The 15,735-nt window shown below is 37.3% G+C and overlaps 1 protein-coding gene across 5 annotated transcripts in view; it reads right to left on the bottom strand.

Moving 5' to 3' along the window:
* The window catches only part of LOC117410637 (muscular LMNA-interacting protein-like), a 37,959-nt gene that overhangs the window by 6,514 nt on the left and 15,710 nt on the right, over positions 1-15,735 (bottom strand). For 2 of the 5 annotated variants that reach the window (XR_009328842.1, XR_009328841.1), the window contains 3 exons: positions 15,460-15,504; positions 7,622-13,039; positions 6,860-6,957 (listed from right to left, as the gene is read on the bottom strand). Coding sequence is in view for 3 of the 5 variants with exons in the window: in XM_059025032.1 (XP_058881015.1) it covers positions 5,608-5,937; positions 6,850-6,957; positions 7,622-7,666; positions 15,460-15,504 (528 nt within the window). In the remaining 2 variants the exon portion in view is untranslated. The other 3 variants (XM_059025031.1, XM_059025032.1, XM_059025033.1) reach the window with 3 other exon arrangements.

Below are 15,735 nucleotides of genomic sequence, written 5' to 3' on the forward strand. Positions count from 1 at the left end.
GTTGTGAAATGAAAAGGTCACAAACATAAAAGAACAGAAAGCAGAACTATCAGCCATCATTTCTTTTGCTTAATAATATTTCACTACAAAACATCTGCTGCATTACACTGAACAAAATGCTGCACACCAGGTTTATGAAATGTATTGATTTCTCTGGCAAGAAAAACTGCATTTGCATTCAGAATAAAATTATAATAGATAAGAGACCAAAATTACATTGTCAAAGTTCCATGGAAGTATTCGTGTAATTGAGCTGAGTTGTTAAAATATTCAAGAAAAACACATTGTAGTAGCATTTGTTTTATTCTGAAGTCGCTTAAGAAAGGCTTCTGAAATGTGAGGTGTGGAAACAGTGATTCTAAACAGCACAGATCCCATTTTAACGAAGACCAGAACTAGGTCATACGAGGAGTTTATGGAGAAAGCAAAAATGTGTGTTAGAATATCATTTAGTTTATGGTAATGCTCATTTTCAATATGTTATCATTCATATTGCAGTTTATAAGGAAGCAATGAGACAATATGTAATTTATTCTGGGGGCATATATTTGAACTGGGTACATATATCACAAAATTGATCTGGAGTACCAAAACTGGACCAAACACTTCAGAAGATCACAATCCCTGTTTTCTGATGGCTGCACTCTGTATGGCACCACGGAATTAAGAGCTTGGTTTATTGTAGACGCAACATATTGTACCTTGAATAACTTCTGATGCTCTTCTGCTCTACAGGAGACATGTTTCAGGATTAAAATACATGGTTGTCACATCATATCCCTTCTTATAAAGTGCAATATCACAATAAGCAATTAATGATAATGTGAGAAAGTGTACATTTTATTGATTTATGGATCTAGCTTTAACCCCTTAAAGAACAAAAATATATATCCTCTTCAGTTCAGGCATACATTATATTGCACAACAGAAAACACACCATCGGGCCTTGAGTTCTAAAGAGGATATATACAATAAAACAGAAATTCACACACTGTATACATGGTTTTATAGCTTACAGCCTTTGCAAGCAAACAGGACATATTACACAACCAGTTAATAATTACCTCTTTTGAGCTGAGAGCTTCATTTTCATGGATAGTCACTATAGGGTGTTGGGGCTTCACAGGGTAGAAGTCAAGGATAGAACAGGGAGTGGGAGATAAAAATGAAACATTCTACTGTAAACAAGCAGTATTCTCATATTACTATACAAGGACATGAAAATAGTAATGCATGCAATCAAAATCATATATTAGTATACTACTGATTGCATTCTGGATTAAATACTATACAATGAATACATAAAAAACTGACATACTGAAAACTTCTTAATTGAAATCAATTGTAATATTAAAAAGATATAGTGTTTCCTCCATTCTTCAACTTTTTTTAAAGGACAAATAATCATTGTAATGTTAAAAAATATAAACAAACACCTTAAGAGGACATATATATTATTATTTATTTCTTAGCAGACACCCTTATCCAGGGTGACTTACAATTGTTACAAGATATCACATTATTTTTACATACAATTACCCATTTATACAGTTGGGTTTTTACTAGAGCAATCTAGGTAAAGTACCTTGCTCAAGGGTACAGCAGCAGTGTCCCCCACTTGGGATTGAACCCACGACCCTCCGGTCAAGAGTCCTAACCACTACTCCATATATATATATATACATATATTGTGGTAAAGTGGGGGAGCTTTGACCACAGTTCAGGACATTTTACTACCGTCTTCTAGTGTAATAGTGAAATGTCTTCACAAAACCGTGTGAGGTTAAGCAGGGCAGTGCCTGTATAATTATTATTGTAACCGTCCCTGTGCAGTTCCAGTTTCCTAAATTAAATTACCTGACACCTAAGCTGTTTACCGGTTTTAAACCAAACTGTGTTTTACAACAACTGTTGTAGCTAATATGTCTAAGTAATGTTCATTTAAGATACACTGTGTAGTGGTTTTAATTACAGTTGTGTTGAAAACATAAAGTGAGACATTCTTGATGAAGTTACAAATACTTTATCAGTCTTTGCTCAAAGGATAGTACACACAACAGAAATGTAATGTTATTATCTACATGTGAAGAAGAAAAAAAATGGCAAGAATTGTGGTAACTCAAAAGAGCAAATAATAATCCTAATAATCACTTATTTACATATTTTCATATGTACAGCATTCCAATAATACTATATATTAGACATACCACTAGTTACATCATGCACCAGACACTGCATTAAAAAGATGCATGTATCAATGTGAACATACTGAGCTACTTTTCTATTTTGATTTATACTGCAAAAACATATAGGAATTACAAAGTCTGCACTTCTTAGGATGTCAAGAGCATGGGTTATAAATAACAAAGACCACATGCTAGAATCAGCAGTAGAATTAACAGATTCACAGTTTTCCCGTTTCTTCTCCGAAATGTTGCGCAATTACAATTGAAATTACAAAATATCTATCGCCATGCAAGATTTTCTCATGCTTTTTTTACCTTACGTTATGTTAGAATGATGTGAAATTCAACAAAAGTAAGTAATCAATCTTCTGGATGGCGTTCTGTTAATTCAAGGAGTCAATTTTTTGGTTTTGTATTTGAATTAGAAGCTTTGCTGAGCACCATTGAAGAAAAAATTTATCAGAACCGTCCCTTTCCAGTCCGGGACTATAAGTTACTCAGCAGTTTATGAGGGGCATGAAAGATCCGGAAGCCAGGGAAAGGTTACTCCAGGCGACTAAGGAGGCTAGCCCTGCCCAGGGGCGGTCTACCACTACTGCCCCGGAGGATGGGCTAATGCAGGAGCAGGCCTGAATCTCTCAGTTATTGTCCAAGAGATAGCAGCCAACCAGCGAAAGCTTGAAGACAATATAGGAGGATGGGAGAAGAACTGCACAACCAACATGGCTTACCTGACCAGAGTAGGGAGGGACTCCTCCTGCACACCACCTTACACTGGGGCGTGAAGCCCTAACGAGCCAGTGGTGTGTTTCAGCTTTGGACTGGAGGGGCATATTAAGAGAGGCTTCCATAACCCAGCATTGCCGACCCACTCTAGGGAGTGTAGATGTAGATGCCCAGCCTTTAAATTAGTTCACCCCCTACTGTGGAGCGGGTAGAGGGAACGGCAGATTTAAGAAGCTCCAGCACCTGGACAGCAAATGCTACACGCCGGCTGTCAGCTAAGGGGAGCCCGCTGGAGGGAAAAGGAAACCCTTCACGCACCCTTGTTGGCCCAGCAAATGAAGACTACATCTGGGTGTGTGGTGTATCTTGCCCTGCCCTGATTGATCTGGGTCGCAGATTCTGTGACGGAAGATTTCTGGTCAGATAGACATAATTTCACTCGCTTGCAGTCCAGTGTTGGACAGTTTCTGTATTAAGGTACTGCGGATGCTATGATTAGTGTATATCTTTGAGGTGCCTGCCTTCCTGCATATTCTACGTAACATTGTTGCTACGTAATCCACTCCCTTGGGCTTGAGCGTAAACCAAACAGCGCAAGAGTTTAAGGTGCTTTGTTTTGCTTTGTTGGGATGAAGATAAAAAGCAGGAAGTTTTAATAAGTACTTATCGAGTGAAGCTACAGGATACAAGCGTTTCCAGGCTCTTCAAACATGAATCCGCTTTGAGATTCTTTGTTCTGTTTGTAGGGATTTTTTTGTACTTTCATTAAAAGTCATGGTGGCATACTTAACTCTGTTTTTATAATAAGAGTCAGCTTTTAGTACATTAGCATGTACTCCATGTACATAGACATTACATTGGGGGCATGTGCCCCCCTCAAAATAGTGCTGCCCTTTCTGTAACTTTACAGAATTTTTTTAATGTATGTTATTTCCTATTATAAAGAGTCTTACACCAAAATGCTACACAATATCCTACAGGAATCTTGCAGCTGGTTTATAATCCACATGAACCGACACAATTCAACTGTTTCGTCCAGATATCAGATCAGCTTGTCACATAAATATTTATCTTGCAGTGAGAGACTAATTTATTAACGTTTGAATCAATTACCATTTTTATAAATTTTTATATAATTTGTGGATTTGTTGATTAAGCCTGTAAAGTATACTACACGTGTAAAACAATACATATGATGAATTAAACAGGCTACATTAAGACACCCAGTGCATCATTTATTACATTTGAATGTACTAGTGGGTAAGCCTGTAGGCACCAGAGCAAAAATAGTTTAAACTGTGTATAAGGGGAAAGGTTGCATGTAGTTGGACTCCTGGCATGGAACATAGAGTTACATATCATAATCCTGTTACATTCCCATATTGCAAATACACCAATGTATAAAAAAAATAATTTAGGTTATACACGCACACAATAAACACATAAATAAAATTAAATTGTGCTTGAATTATATAGCCTATTTAAACTAATCTGGAGATACAGCACATATAGAACATCATTAGTGACTGTCCGAGGACGGAATCCTTTATATGTTCCCCCAATTCTGTCGATGTGCTTCATGTTCATAGCTGACTGCACTTTTATTTTCAGAGGGGTTAAATAAGTATCCAGAAGCGGTCCACCACAAAAGCAGATTTTTTTGGCAATGCAAATTTTTCTTTAGTTTTTTTGCTTAGTCAGTCCATCTTTTTTGTTTGTTTGTTTACTCGCAGTTCTTCTTTAACTGACACTGTTTAATTCCCGATTACTGCAGTATAGAGGTACTGATATTATGGTGACCATATACTGTACCTCCATGTTCACATGGCCAGTTAAGGTTTATTACAATAAAAACATACCTAATCTGTTCTGGGCTGGGATCAAATCAAAACTTTGACAACCTGCTAATCGCAAAACTGTATTTAATAGCGTTTTCTTTTTTTTTTGTAAGTATCTTATTTCTTCTACTCATAAAAAGAAAACTCTATTAAATACAGTTTTGTTAAGTACGATTAGCGGATTGTCAAAGTTTTGATTTGGTGCCAGCCCTGGTCTGGTGAACCTGGAGCAATGTGGTCACCCTAACTCAAATGGTGTCTTTCAAATGTGAATTGATTCTCAAATATGGCATTATCTGGCACCATTCTGCCCATATTATTGTGACGGTCCTGTGCTAACACTGCCAATGCTGTCTTCTGTCAAATTGGTCTATTTTTATTACATTTTCCAGTGCTTTTCATTTTTATTTCAAATCCTCAAAGGGCATACAAGGTCCTTCTGTATAGCTTCAGTGAAATCACAGCCCAGTTCGAAGCAACACATCTCAACCCCATTCTAAAATAAACTTACTGTGCTTTTCCCATACTATAGTAATTGTTTTTAGGGTCAGCATCTCAGCATCAAAAAACCTACACCACCCTAACAAGCAAATTAATATGCAATGTAAAACTGCATATATGGCAGGAAAAAAATAGATCAATAGTTTGTGCTACTTGACCTTTCAGGAAAAATACACTCCCATCCAACAAGTAAATGAGCCAGTTCTTAAGCAATGCATTCACTAAAGGTTCAGTAAATAGGAGTTATTTTAACAATCTAAACTGTAGCAGATCTTCATACTGCAGCCCTGAGGTGATATTAAAACAGATAAGGAATTAAATGTTAGGGAATTGTAGAAGATACAACACGTATATTGCTAGCAGAAAAAAGTAGAAAATAAAGAAAAGAGGAAAAGCATAACTAAAAAGAAAAGGACAGGGGAAAGTAGTACATTAATCCAAATAAAGAAACCATAGTAACAGCTCACCTTGTTGTACAATGAGCCAAGACTCAGGGGAAGGTTAGTTTGGTAATTAGGTGGCGTGATAGAAGACAAGTGAATGTATGGTCCAGGAGTGAGACATTTCACATTAGAGAATGAGAGTGGCTTTGACAGAGAAATGTTCCTAGGGGTCTGGCACAGGTGATGATAGAAGGTAGGATGAGAGACAAAAGAAGTCAGGAAGGAGGGAGGTAGAGACAGCCTCTGTTAGTAGAGAAAAATGTGATGTATGGTAAAATAGCATTGATTACAAAAATATGATTCAGGTGAACTAAGCAAGGTTTAAAAAGCATGGGAAATGAAACAAATGACAAGATGAGGATTATGTGAGTTATATCCTTTTTTATCATCACCATAGTTGTTTTATCCCAGTGGTCTTCAAAGCTGAGGCCCATGACGTATTTGTGCCTGTTATGGTAATTTAAACTGGAACACAGTCATTTTATTTTAAGGCTTTTGTGCCATTTGTAAATCTGTATTTTAACTTCATTTCATTTTATTTTACAGTTTGGAATAATACGTTTGATACATGTCAAGAGAGCAAAATTACTTTTATGCATTACATTTCCCAGGATAAGGGATGTGCAATTTGATTTTTAATTTTTTTTTATTTAATAGTAAAAGTAAAACATGCAAACAAAATGTGCGCATCATTTTCCTTGCAAAATTAAAACAGCATAGTGACAAATAAATAGAGCCCAGTGCATGTACAGTATGCTTGTTGTACTGTTGTGGTTGATTGTTGATCTCCGAGGAAATAAGATTTTTCATATCCTTTTTGGATGTGCACAAAAGGTTTAAATTATTAAAAAAAAAAAAAGTGTTTGTTTCATTATATATATATATATATATATATATATATATATATATATATATATATATATATATATATATATATATAATTTACTAACAGTATACTATTCTATTGAGTTTTATATAATTTCTATTATTTGCAACATCTTTGTTTAAATGTATAGTATTTCTGTATAAATAATGTAAATGATGATTAAATAATATATCAATGTGATACTGAAATGATACTTTTTTTATCACATTTTCTTAGCCAGTGTTAGTGTGTTTCATGCTAGTAAATCAACACATTGATTGTGAAGTCACCTGTTCAGCATCTGAAGTCTCTTCAAGGTACTGTCTGAATGGATTGGGCTGATACTTCTCTTTCTCTTTAGGAATAACAGCCACCGGTCGTATAACTCCAGGCTTGGTCTACAAGCAGGAACATATTTGCAAGAGTTATTGTCTGTTTATCATTGTTTAAAAAAAAGAAAAAAGAAGCATTTTAAGCATGTTGTGTGACAGATGTTAATTGGAAACCACTTGACCAAACCTCCCACAACTAAACATTACCATCTGGTACATTTGAAATAAAACAGCTCATGGCAGTGAATTATTAATATACATCAGTTGTTGGGATTTCTAAATCACCGTCCCCTTCCAGAGATGAATACCATTGCTTAGGTGGTAGAGGGAATGTAGCAGAGCAAACCACGCAGACGAAAAGAAAGAAGACATACCACAGGGTTTAACAGGGAGACTAATTAGGAGATGAAAGGGGGCCATTGCCACACCTCTACCAAGGTTATAATTTAAAATGACATTTGGTGCTCCATTACGGGAAAATTGAACAGACGATAAGATGACAAAGGCTTAAGTCAGGGGGAGGAGAGATTATGGGATACTTTAACTGTCAGAACTAATATAACTTGTTTTTGGAAACAGACTGAGCAACTTTTCTAAAGGCAGTTAATTATTGTTCCTGTTAAATGTCTTTAAACATGTAATCTTTTAGTAGGACCAGGTACAGTTAATTAAGCAATTTTTAAAAATCCCTCCATGTCATTTTAAAAGAAACATGGTTTGTAATACATACCAGTTGTTTCTCAGCAAAACCAGATGGCAACAGATTCAAAGTGGCCTATTAGAATAATAATAGTAAAACGTTAATTAATCTTGCTCTTTGATTTATTGTTGTATTATTTATAGAATGTTCTACAGATGATTTAGCCTGTCCGCAGAAACTCTAGTAGTGTTATTCAGCCCATGGTTATTTTTTTTAAACTTCCAGAATATGTAATTGCTTACATTTTAACACTTTGGATGCCATTGTTGCATGACGGTGACACCAGAGTTCGCTCCATTGTTGCTTTGAATCAACAAGATATTAAATGTTTTCAGGATGTAAATACTATATTTATTTATATATATATTTATTTAATCAGGAGATTAAATAAATATATATATATATATATATATAAGGCCTCATTTACAAGGGGGTCATGAAAAACAATAAACAAAAAAAAACAATTGCAATGTATAAAAAACAGTAACAATCTACAAACATCACAATAAAAACATATGTGGTTCAAAATCAGCAGCATACAGAGATCAAAGAATAGTATAAATATGTAATATCTATTTGTTAATGTAGACTGAAGGAGAAGCATTGTCAGGAAGTTCTAAGTAATTCCAGAATGCCATGATCTTTAAAACCAGAGAAGGAGAGATGATCAAATTCCTTCTTTATACTGTGATGGAAACCACTGCAAAAGCTCAAGGCTTGTTGGCTTAAAATAAAAGGTCATTCTGTCATTTATTTTTTCATGTTATAAGGAGCATTGATAAAGCAAGGTACGCATTTTCTTCTAAAGAATAAATCAGTGGATGTAATACATTTCAATATAGTGGTTTTGTGTTTGTTGTATTTAAAAAAAAAACTAATCTATTTTCAAATAAATCAAATGGAAAGCTGTAAAAGGAATGTGTGTCTTCATTTCTAGTATGTATATTCAGTACAAGCTGTTTTCAGTATTTACATTTTTTTATGTTTTAGTCTTCTGCTATTACAAATCAAGAAAAGATGATGCTTTGAGATGTTACAGTACACACTTTATAAACATATAATATTTTAATATATGTCTTCATATCATATTTTAATATAATAGAAATATTATAATAACATAATATTATAATAACATTATTTTACAATTTTTGATTCATACATTCTTTCTCACGTTTGTGATATTTTACATTCTTTCACAGACTAGAAAGTGTAAATTCTGTCATGCTTTGTGGAGTTTTTTTCCCTTTCTTTTCATTACTGAGAAATGTTATATAACGTTGTATGGAATAGAATCTGAGGAAAGGGTGCAACAAGGTGAAAAAAGGTGAGATTTATACAGTATGCAAATGATGAACTGTGTAACTTTTTTTTTTTAATTGTTCCAAAAAAACCCTACTGTAACAATATAATTTAGGATGTGACTTCAATTAATAAGGAAACTTTTTACACTCCAAACAATGAAAAGTCAAAAAATATGTGCTCTTAACAACAACAGTTCTGTTCATCAGATCAGTCGGCCCACCACTAGTATTGTTGAAACCTGAAGATTATGTTAAACATGCCTTAGCAAAAGGTCAGCATGCAGCTACCAATGCCAACAACAAAGCACAAAACCTTCATGATCATGATTTCAGTAAATTTGACAGGTAATGTTTTATTTGGAGAGGAACGTCTTCGACAATACTCTTATGCCAGTATTGATTTTTTTTCTTGTTTAGATTATCTTTGTATTATTTTCTGGTTCAGTCATCACATTCTGGTGACTTGGTGGCCGGTCCTAACTTCCTGACAATCTGTAAAGGAGTTGACCAGCCCCGTTCCTTCAGGGTCGATGGTTTAGTTCTTCTGGACTGGTCAAACATGGCCTATACTTGCACTTGTGTGACTGAAGGGGCAGGTCTACTCTTTGCAAAACAAAAGGTGCTCGATAGGGAGCTGTAGTTCTCTTCCCAGTATCAGCAACGCCGGAGACACTCCTGTAGTCGTGTTCTTAGAGGCTTGGAAGTGTAGAAGAGTTTGCAGAAGGGCTGCTTCAACCTGCCAACCTTCGGTAAAGTAAACACGAATGCCATTCTTTAGAGACTGGTTGAGACGCTCCACGCTTCCATTAGCCTGAGGATGGTACACAGATGTTCTGTGTACACAGATGAACTGGGGGCCGTTGTCTGTAGTGATGACATCTGGCAGGCCCCAACGTGCAAACAATGAATCCAGCCCTCAAATAACTGCTTGGGTGGTGATTGACCCCAGGGGCAGAGCTTCAGACCACTTCGAGTACAGGTCATAGACCACCAGGAGGTATCTGGCATGGTCTGGTGTGCCATGTAGTTCTCCACAGAGGTCTACTTGGAGATGCTTCCACGGCGAAGATGGTCACTCTACCGGAAACAGAGGGGCAGGAGTTGGTTGATTAGATTTGCCACTGAGAAGACATGCAGTGTAGTCCTTGACCATCAGCTCAATATTTTGATCATTGTTTGGCCACCAGACAATGTCCCTGCAGCACTGTTTTAGTTACTATTTCAAGATGCCTCTCGTGTGCCATTCCCAATACCTGTGCTCGAAGAACTGCTGGAATCAGGGTGCAGTGGCCCCTGGCAATACAAACATCCTCCCAGCAGGATCATTCTTCCCTCACTCTGCAGGATGGTAACAGCTCCCTTTCCACTTTAGATGGCCACCCCCCTCTGATGTAAGTGCAGAGAGTGGTGAACACTGCATCTTCCTGGGATTCTTTCAGTAGCTGTTCCATTGACACAATGGCTGTTAGGGGTGCTTGAAGCAAGTGCACTAAGTCCGGTTCCATGTCCTTCACCTGCTGAACTGTTGTCATTGGTGTTATCGCACTCGGCAGGAGATCAGCCACTCCATTCTGACATCCAGGCATGAATTGTAGAGTGAAATTGTACTGGTTTAAATGGTCTACCCACTTGAATTTATGTCCCGAGCCATTAGTGGCAAGTAATGCTGTGAGAGCTTGGTGGTCTGTCCACAGCATGAAGGCTCTACCCTCTCGCCCACAGAATACTTTTGTTCCGCCACAGGTTTTTCTATGCCATCATGTAGCTGGCACAGCACAGCGCCCAGGGCAACTGCCGAGGCATCACGGGTAACAATTGTGGGCACTGTGAGACTGAAGTGTGCGAGCGTAGGATCGGATGTAAGCTGGTGCTGGTACTGAGGTAATATGTGGCCATTCCAAGAAAAGATGCTGACTGTGGGTCAGGGAGGGCGTGGATGGTGTCCACGTGAGACAGGATAGGGGTGATGCCTTGTCCTGAGATCTTGTACCCCACAAATTCGAGCTCTGGAACCCCAAACAGACATTTCTGTATTGAGAGTCACGTGATGGGCAGATAGCTGATGGAAAACTTGTAGTAGACGAGTATCGTGTTGAGACTGCGTAGATCCATACACCACAATGTCATCCAAATAGATCGAAACACCTGGTATGCTGGTCAGGGTAAGGGACATTCTTTTTTTTAAAGCAGCTGGGGACAGAGCTGCCAAATGACATGCGCTTGTAAAACCCCCATGTATGTGACAAAGGCTGTGAGGTCTCTGCTAACAGGTGCCAGTGGCACTTGTAGATAATGTAATGTGGACATGTAGCAGATCCAGTTTCCTGAAAACAGTGGAGCCTTGGAAATTTGTGGTAAGTTCTTCAGCCGTTGGCAGGGGATCTTTTTTGTTATGAATGCTTTGTTGACAACACGTAGTTCTAAACACAGATGCAGCTCCCCAGATTTTTTCAGGGTAAGGACCAGGTTTGAAATCCAAGGGGACGCATTAATGGGTTCAATGATGTCGGTGTCCAGAAGGCGCTGCATTTCTGCAGAGACTTGGTCACGGAGCGAAAGAAGCACCCTCCGTAAGGGCTGGATGACAGGTGGTGTAGCAGGGTCAACTGTTGCTTGGTGTACAAAGTCAGTAATGTGCCCCAAGCCTTCAAACAATGCAGGGGGCATATGGTGCCAAGTGGTCGTGACATGTAGGACATCAGTACCACAGGAATCAGACAGTTTGAAGTTAAGGCTGTGAAATAAATCCAATCCCATCAGGTGATGTAAAATATTGATGGGGCAGTAGTGTGGGCTTTGTACCATACTGGAAGGCAGACAATGCCCAGAACAGTAATTTGGGTGTGGCCGTAACCCGAGACTGTTGCAAAGGAATGTGTGAAAAAAATTGGCGTATGTTGCCTTATTTAGGAGCGAGACCTTGGCGCCTGTGTCAATCAGAAATGTTATCAGGATATCATTCACATAGCAGCCACATGTTTTGAATGAAGTGTCTGGTTGTGACACTGAATTAATTGTTACTGGTGATGAGGGTGCAATGCTGGGTGCGGTAGCAGGTGGGGCGGGCGCTGAACGGCACCAATGGGAGAAGTGGTGCAGTTTTTGACAGTTACTACGCGCTGGCCTCTTGCAGGACACTTAGGGGACCAGGCTGCATGTCTGAGTGATCCACAATTAGAGCAGCGCCTGGAACTTAATTGGGGGTTATTCTATACTTTTTGTACTGGCACTTGGGCTGTAACGTCAAAAGATGGTGTAGTTGAGGTGCCTGATAGTTTACACGCCCCTGCAGCTTCTACTTACTTTCCAATATCCAATGCTTTCCCCAATGTTAAATCATCTGATTCCAATAACAAGCACTTCCTCAGTTACACATGATGTTTTTTCTATCAACTGGTCCCTAATTAGCTCATCAGGTAGCGCTCTGAATTTGAAATGCTGTACTAACTCCCCCAGTGAAGCTACAAACTGGTAACCTGACTCACCCGTCCGCTGTGTTTGCTGGCAAAACTGAAACAAATTGATGAGAATACTCTGTCGGGTGCCAAAATGTCCAGAAAGAACAATGATAGTTGCTTCAAACGTATCATCAGCCGGCTCTAGAGTTGAAAAGATGCACTGACCTTCTGCGCCCAAGCAATGTAAGAATATAGCTTGTTTCCGTGGGGCTGCCACGTCTTGCAGATCCAGGGCTATTAAGTGCGTTTGGAAAGATTCATACCACCGGCACCATGGAACTGGGGGTTTGCCAGGTACAGGCAGGAACGGTGCAGGCGGAGGTAAAGATAATTCAGTCATCCTTGTAGCCAAATTGTGATATAGTGAAAACACTGGAGTCAGTTGTAACTGTAAACTGTAATTGCACTTTATTGTTGTTTTTCATATACTCTCTTAGCTGTCTCTCTCTATACACTACAAAAGTGGTACCCATGAAACAGATTATCTTTGGTACTACTCATCTAAGTTCCATGATGTATAGTTGTAAAGAAAAAAAAATGAAATACTGGTGTGTTATTTTACTTATTTAGGCGACAAGACAAGGAACCAAACAAAAATTCCAGACTTTGCATCTGTCACTTTGTGGAAGGAGAAAACAATCCTTCACTTTTCAAGAGAAATGCTTCAAAGCTGTTTGCTTATCAATCACCTGAGAAAAAAAGAACCCAGTAAAATCAAATAATAATCAGATATGATTGAAATTGTGAAAATAAAAATCTCATGCATTGTGTAATTTAAAATATGTTGCTCTTTAATAAGTATAGTGTAGTAATGTAGTGTAGTAAGGATCTCAGCAGAGTTTATCTTTCTTATTCATTTCAAACTAATGTTAGCTTAATTTTAAATAAATAATATTGAAATTGTATCTCTAATACTGAAAACAAATTCAAATATTGGTGTATAGATTTGTTTTTATTATTTAACTTACTACAAACAGAAAACTAAATGAACCTCACCTGCTACCCCTCCCCTGTAATCTGACACCCCTCATATATAATAATAATCTAACATATATGCACTTTCTTTTCTAAGGAGTCATTTACAAGGCCATTTACAGGGCTTGCTTTCTGAAGCTCACTTAACGCTCCTATTATGTTCAGAATTTAGGTATATCTGTTATGTTTTGGGTCGTATTGACCCTATGCAATTTTAAACTAATTTAAACAGCCTTAAATTGATTAAATGTTTTTATTTGCAAAGGTTTTACTCTTTTATGCTCTTTTCGTCCAGGAGCTGTGATAAAACTTATTTGACTGCCAACCTGGGAGCTCCTCATTTTGGAATGTCTTTACCAGTATGATGCTGTTGCAATACTGACAGAGAAAATTAGGCTCTGTCTTGTAGATATGTATTGTTTGTTTTTTTGTTTATAAATATCTCCAGACAGGTGCATCCATTTCCAGAAATAATACAAATATAATAATAATAATAATAATAATAATAATAATAATAATAATAATAATAATAATAATAAAATAACACATTTAAAAAGTTTGTTTTATTCCTGTACACAAATCTGCATAGATAAATGCCACGGGTCACAGTGACCCGAAACATCTTATTTGTAAACATGACCTGTTCTAAAAAAAAATAAACATCTCAAAGGTTCTGTTTTCTGTGTATAAATTCATGACCCCAACTTAGGAAAAGTGATAAAATATTGTACAGAAAATGAAAAGAAAAATAGCATTTAAGCTAATTGGAAACTAGATTCGGGTCAAACAGACCCGAAACCTAATAGGAGGGTTAAGAACCAGTCTCTGTCACTGCTATCTGGTTCTCTGTTTAAGATTTAAAGTTTGTAGTGTCAGGGTACATCTCATGTGTCATATTTTTATTTATATTTTTTCTCTTCCACTGACACACTGCATCAGTTTTTGATATGTGATGCATTGCATGTAGAGCTAATGCAGCCATGTGATGGCATCTCAGCTGACCACACGGACATGAACATTGCACTTTGTTGAATGTATCATCTTCATTGATATACATCTGGAATAGGAAAAGTGCAATATGCTACATGTATCCTGTAACTTGTATGTATTTACACATAATTACAATGATTAATGATTACAATGATTAATAAATTAATATCAACAATTTCATCCCGATTAATGTTTGAAAAATAAGCTCCGAAAAATTCCCAGAAAATTAAAAAAAAGAAAATGTGGAACACTATGAGTCTCATATCCTACTACACTAACCTTTACTTAGTACATTCCTTCCCTCATGCTGGCCTGCACAGCGCCAAGCAAAATACAGTTGGTGTCGTCAAAAGAAAAACTGATGACATGCGCGGAATCTATAGATATTTCACCACGTTTTTGTCAATTTTGATTAATCTCTAAACAGAACTGTAATGCCATAATAATTAGGGGATGCCTTGTTGTTTGTTTGTGTACAAACAGACTCACGGTCGTTAAGTCTGTTGCTAAGGAAGTGACACAAGCACTTTTCTCACGTATATCCATTTGACCGGAAACCTGGCTCATGTCCGTGTCCTGAATCTCAAGACAGTCCTTAAAGGCATAGCTTCTATTTATTAACTAAACAGAGGAATCCTGAACATACGTGTAATAGTGTTATTAAATTATAAATAGGCTGAGTGAGCAATGTGACAAAGAATTATCGTATTGACAATTAAGTCATGTTGTTGGAATGCACTTAACATTTCGCTCCTGCTATGTATCAATGTGACAGAGTATATCAAATAGCTATTTGCAGCCAGCCTCTTATACTGTAGCTGTAATGCATTATCAGTGATTCATGTTGCTACCTCCTCTGCACTGTACTGGTGTGAATTACTTTCATTTAGTTTTTATGCTTGTTTTGAAATTGTTATTCACGATATACATTCACAGCACTTGGCATGTGCTTCTGTGCAAATACAAAATAAAAACTTTTCAACTGACAGCTTTTGTTGAGAGGGACTTATTTAGTGTATGGCACAAAGCAGAGTGGATTTTTTTTTCACTAAAGGCAATTGTAAATTGTTAAATATAATATTAAAGACATGTGGTGTTCTGCAACAGTAACCAAAAAGTAGTCATGCAAGGAGTGGGGACTCACATATTTAGTCTCCCGCCCAGCAGATCGTGGTAGCGTTGTACAATTCTGTGTAGAAAATAAAAAGACTGATTATTATTCCCTGATCCCTGTAATCATCTGCTACTTTTATACGTTTGTATAAAGTGGCTGTAGCTCACAAAATTAGTGCATAAATCTTGTGTACTATTCTTCCATACCGTGCCATGATATATGGTACTACAGTAGGCTAAAGAAACTTCTAAGTTTCCATGCTTTTCTCTCAGGAAGTCTGTTACTGCTTCACTTCCAAGGCATGTT

The sequence above is a fragment of the Acipenser ruthenus genome, chromosome 6, assembly GCF_902713425.1.
Source record: "Acipenser ruthenus chromosome 6, fAciRut3.2 maternal haplotype, whole genome shotgun sequence".
Classification (NCBI taxonomy): Eukaryota; Metazoa; Chordata; class Actinopteri; order Acipenseriformes; family Acipenseridae; genus Acipenser; species Acipenser ruthenus.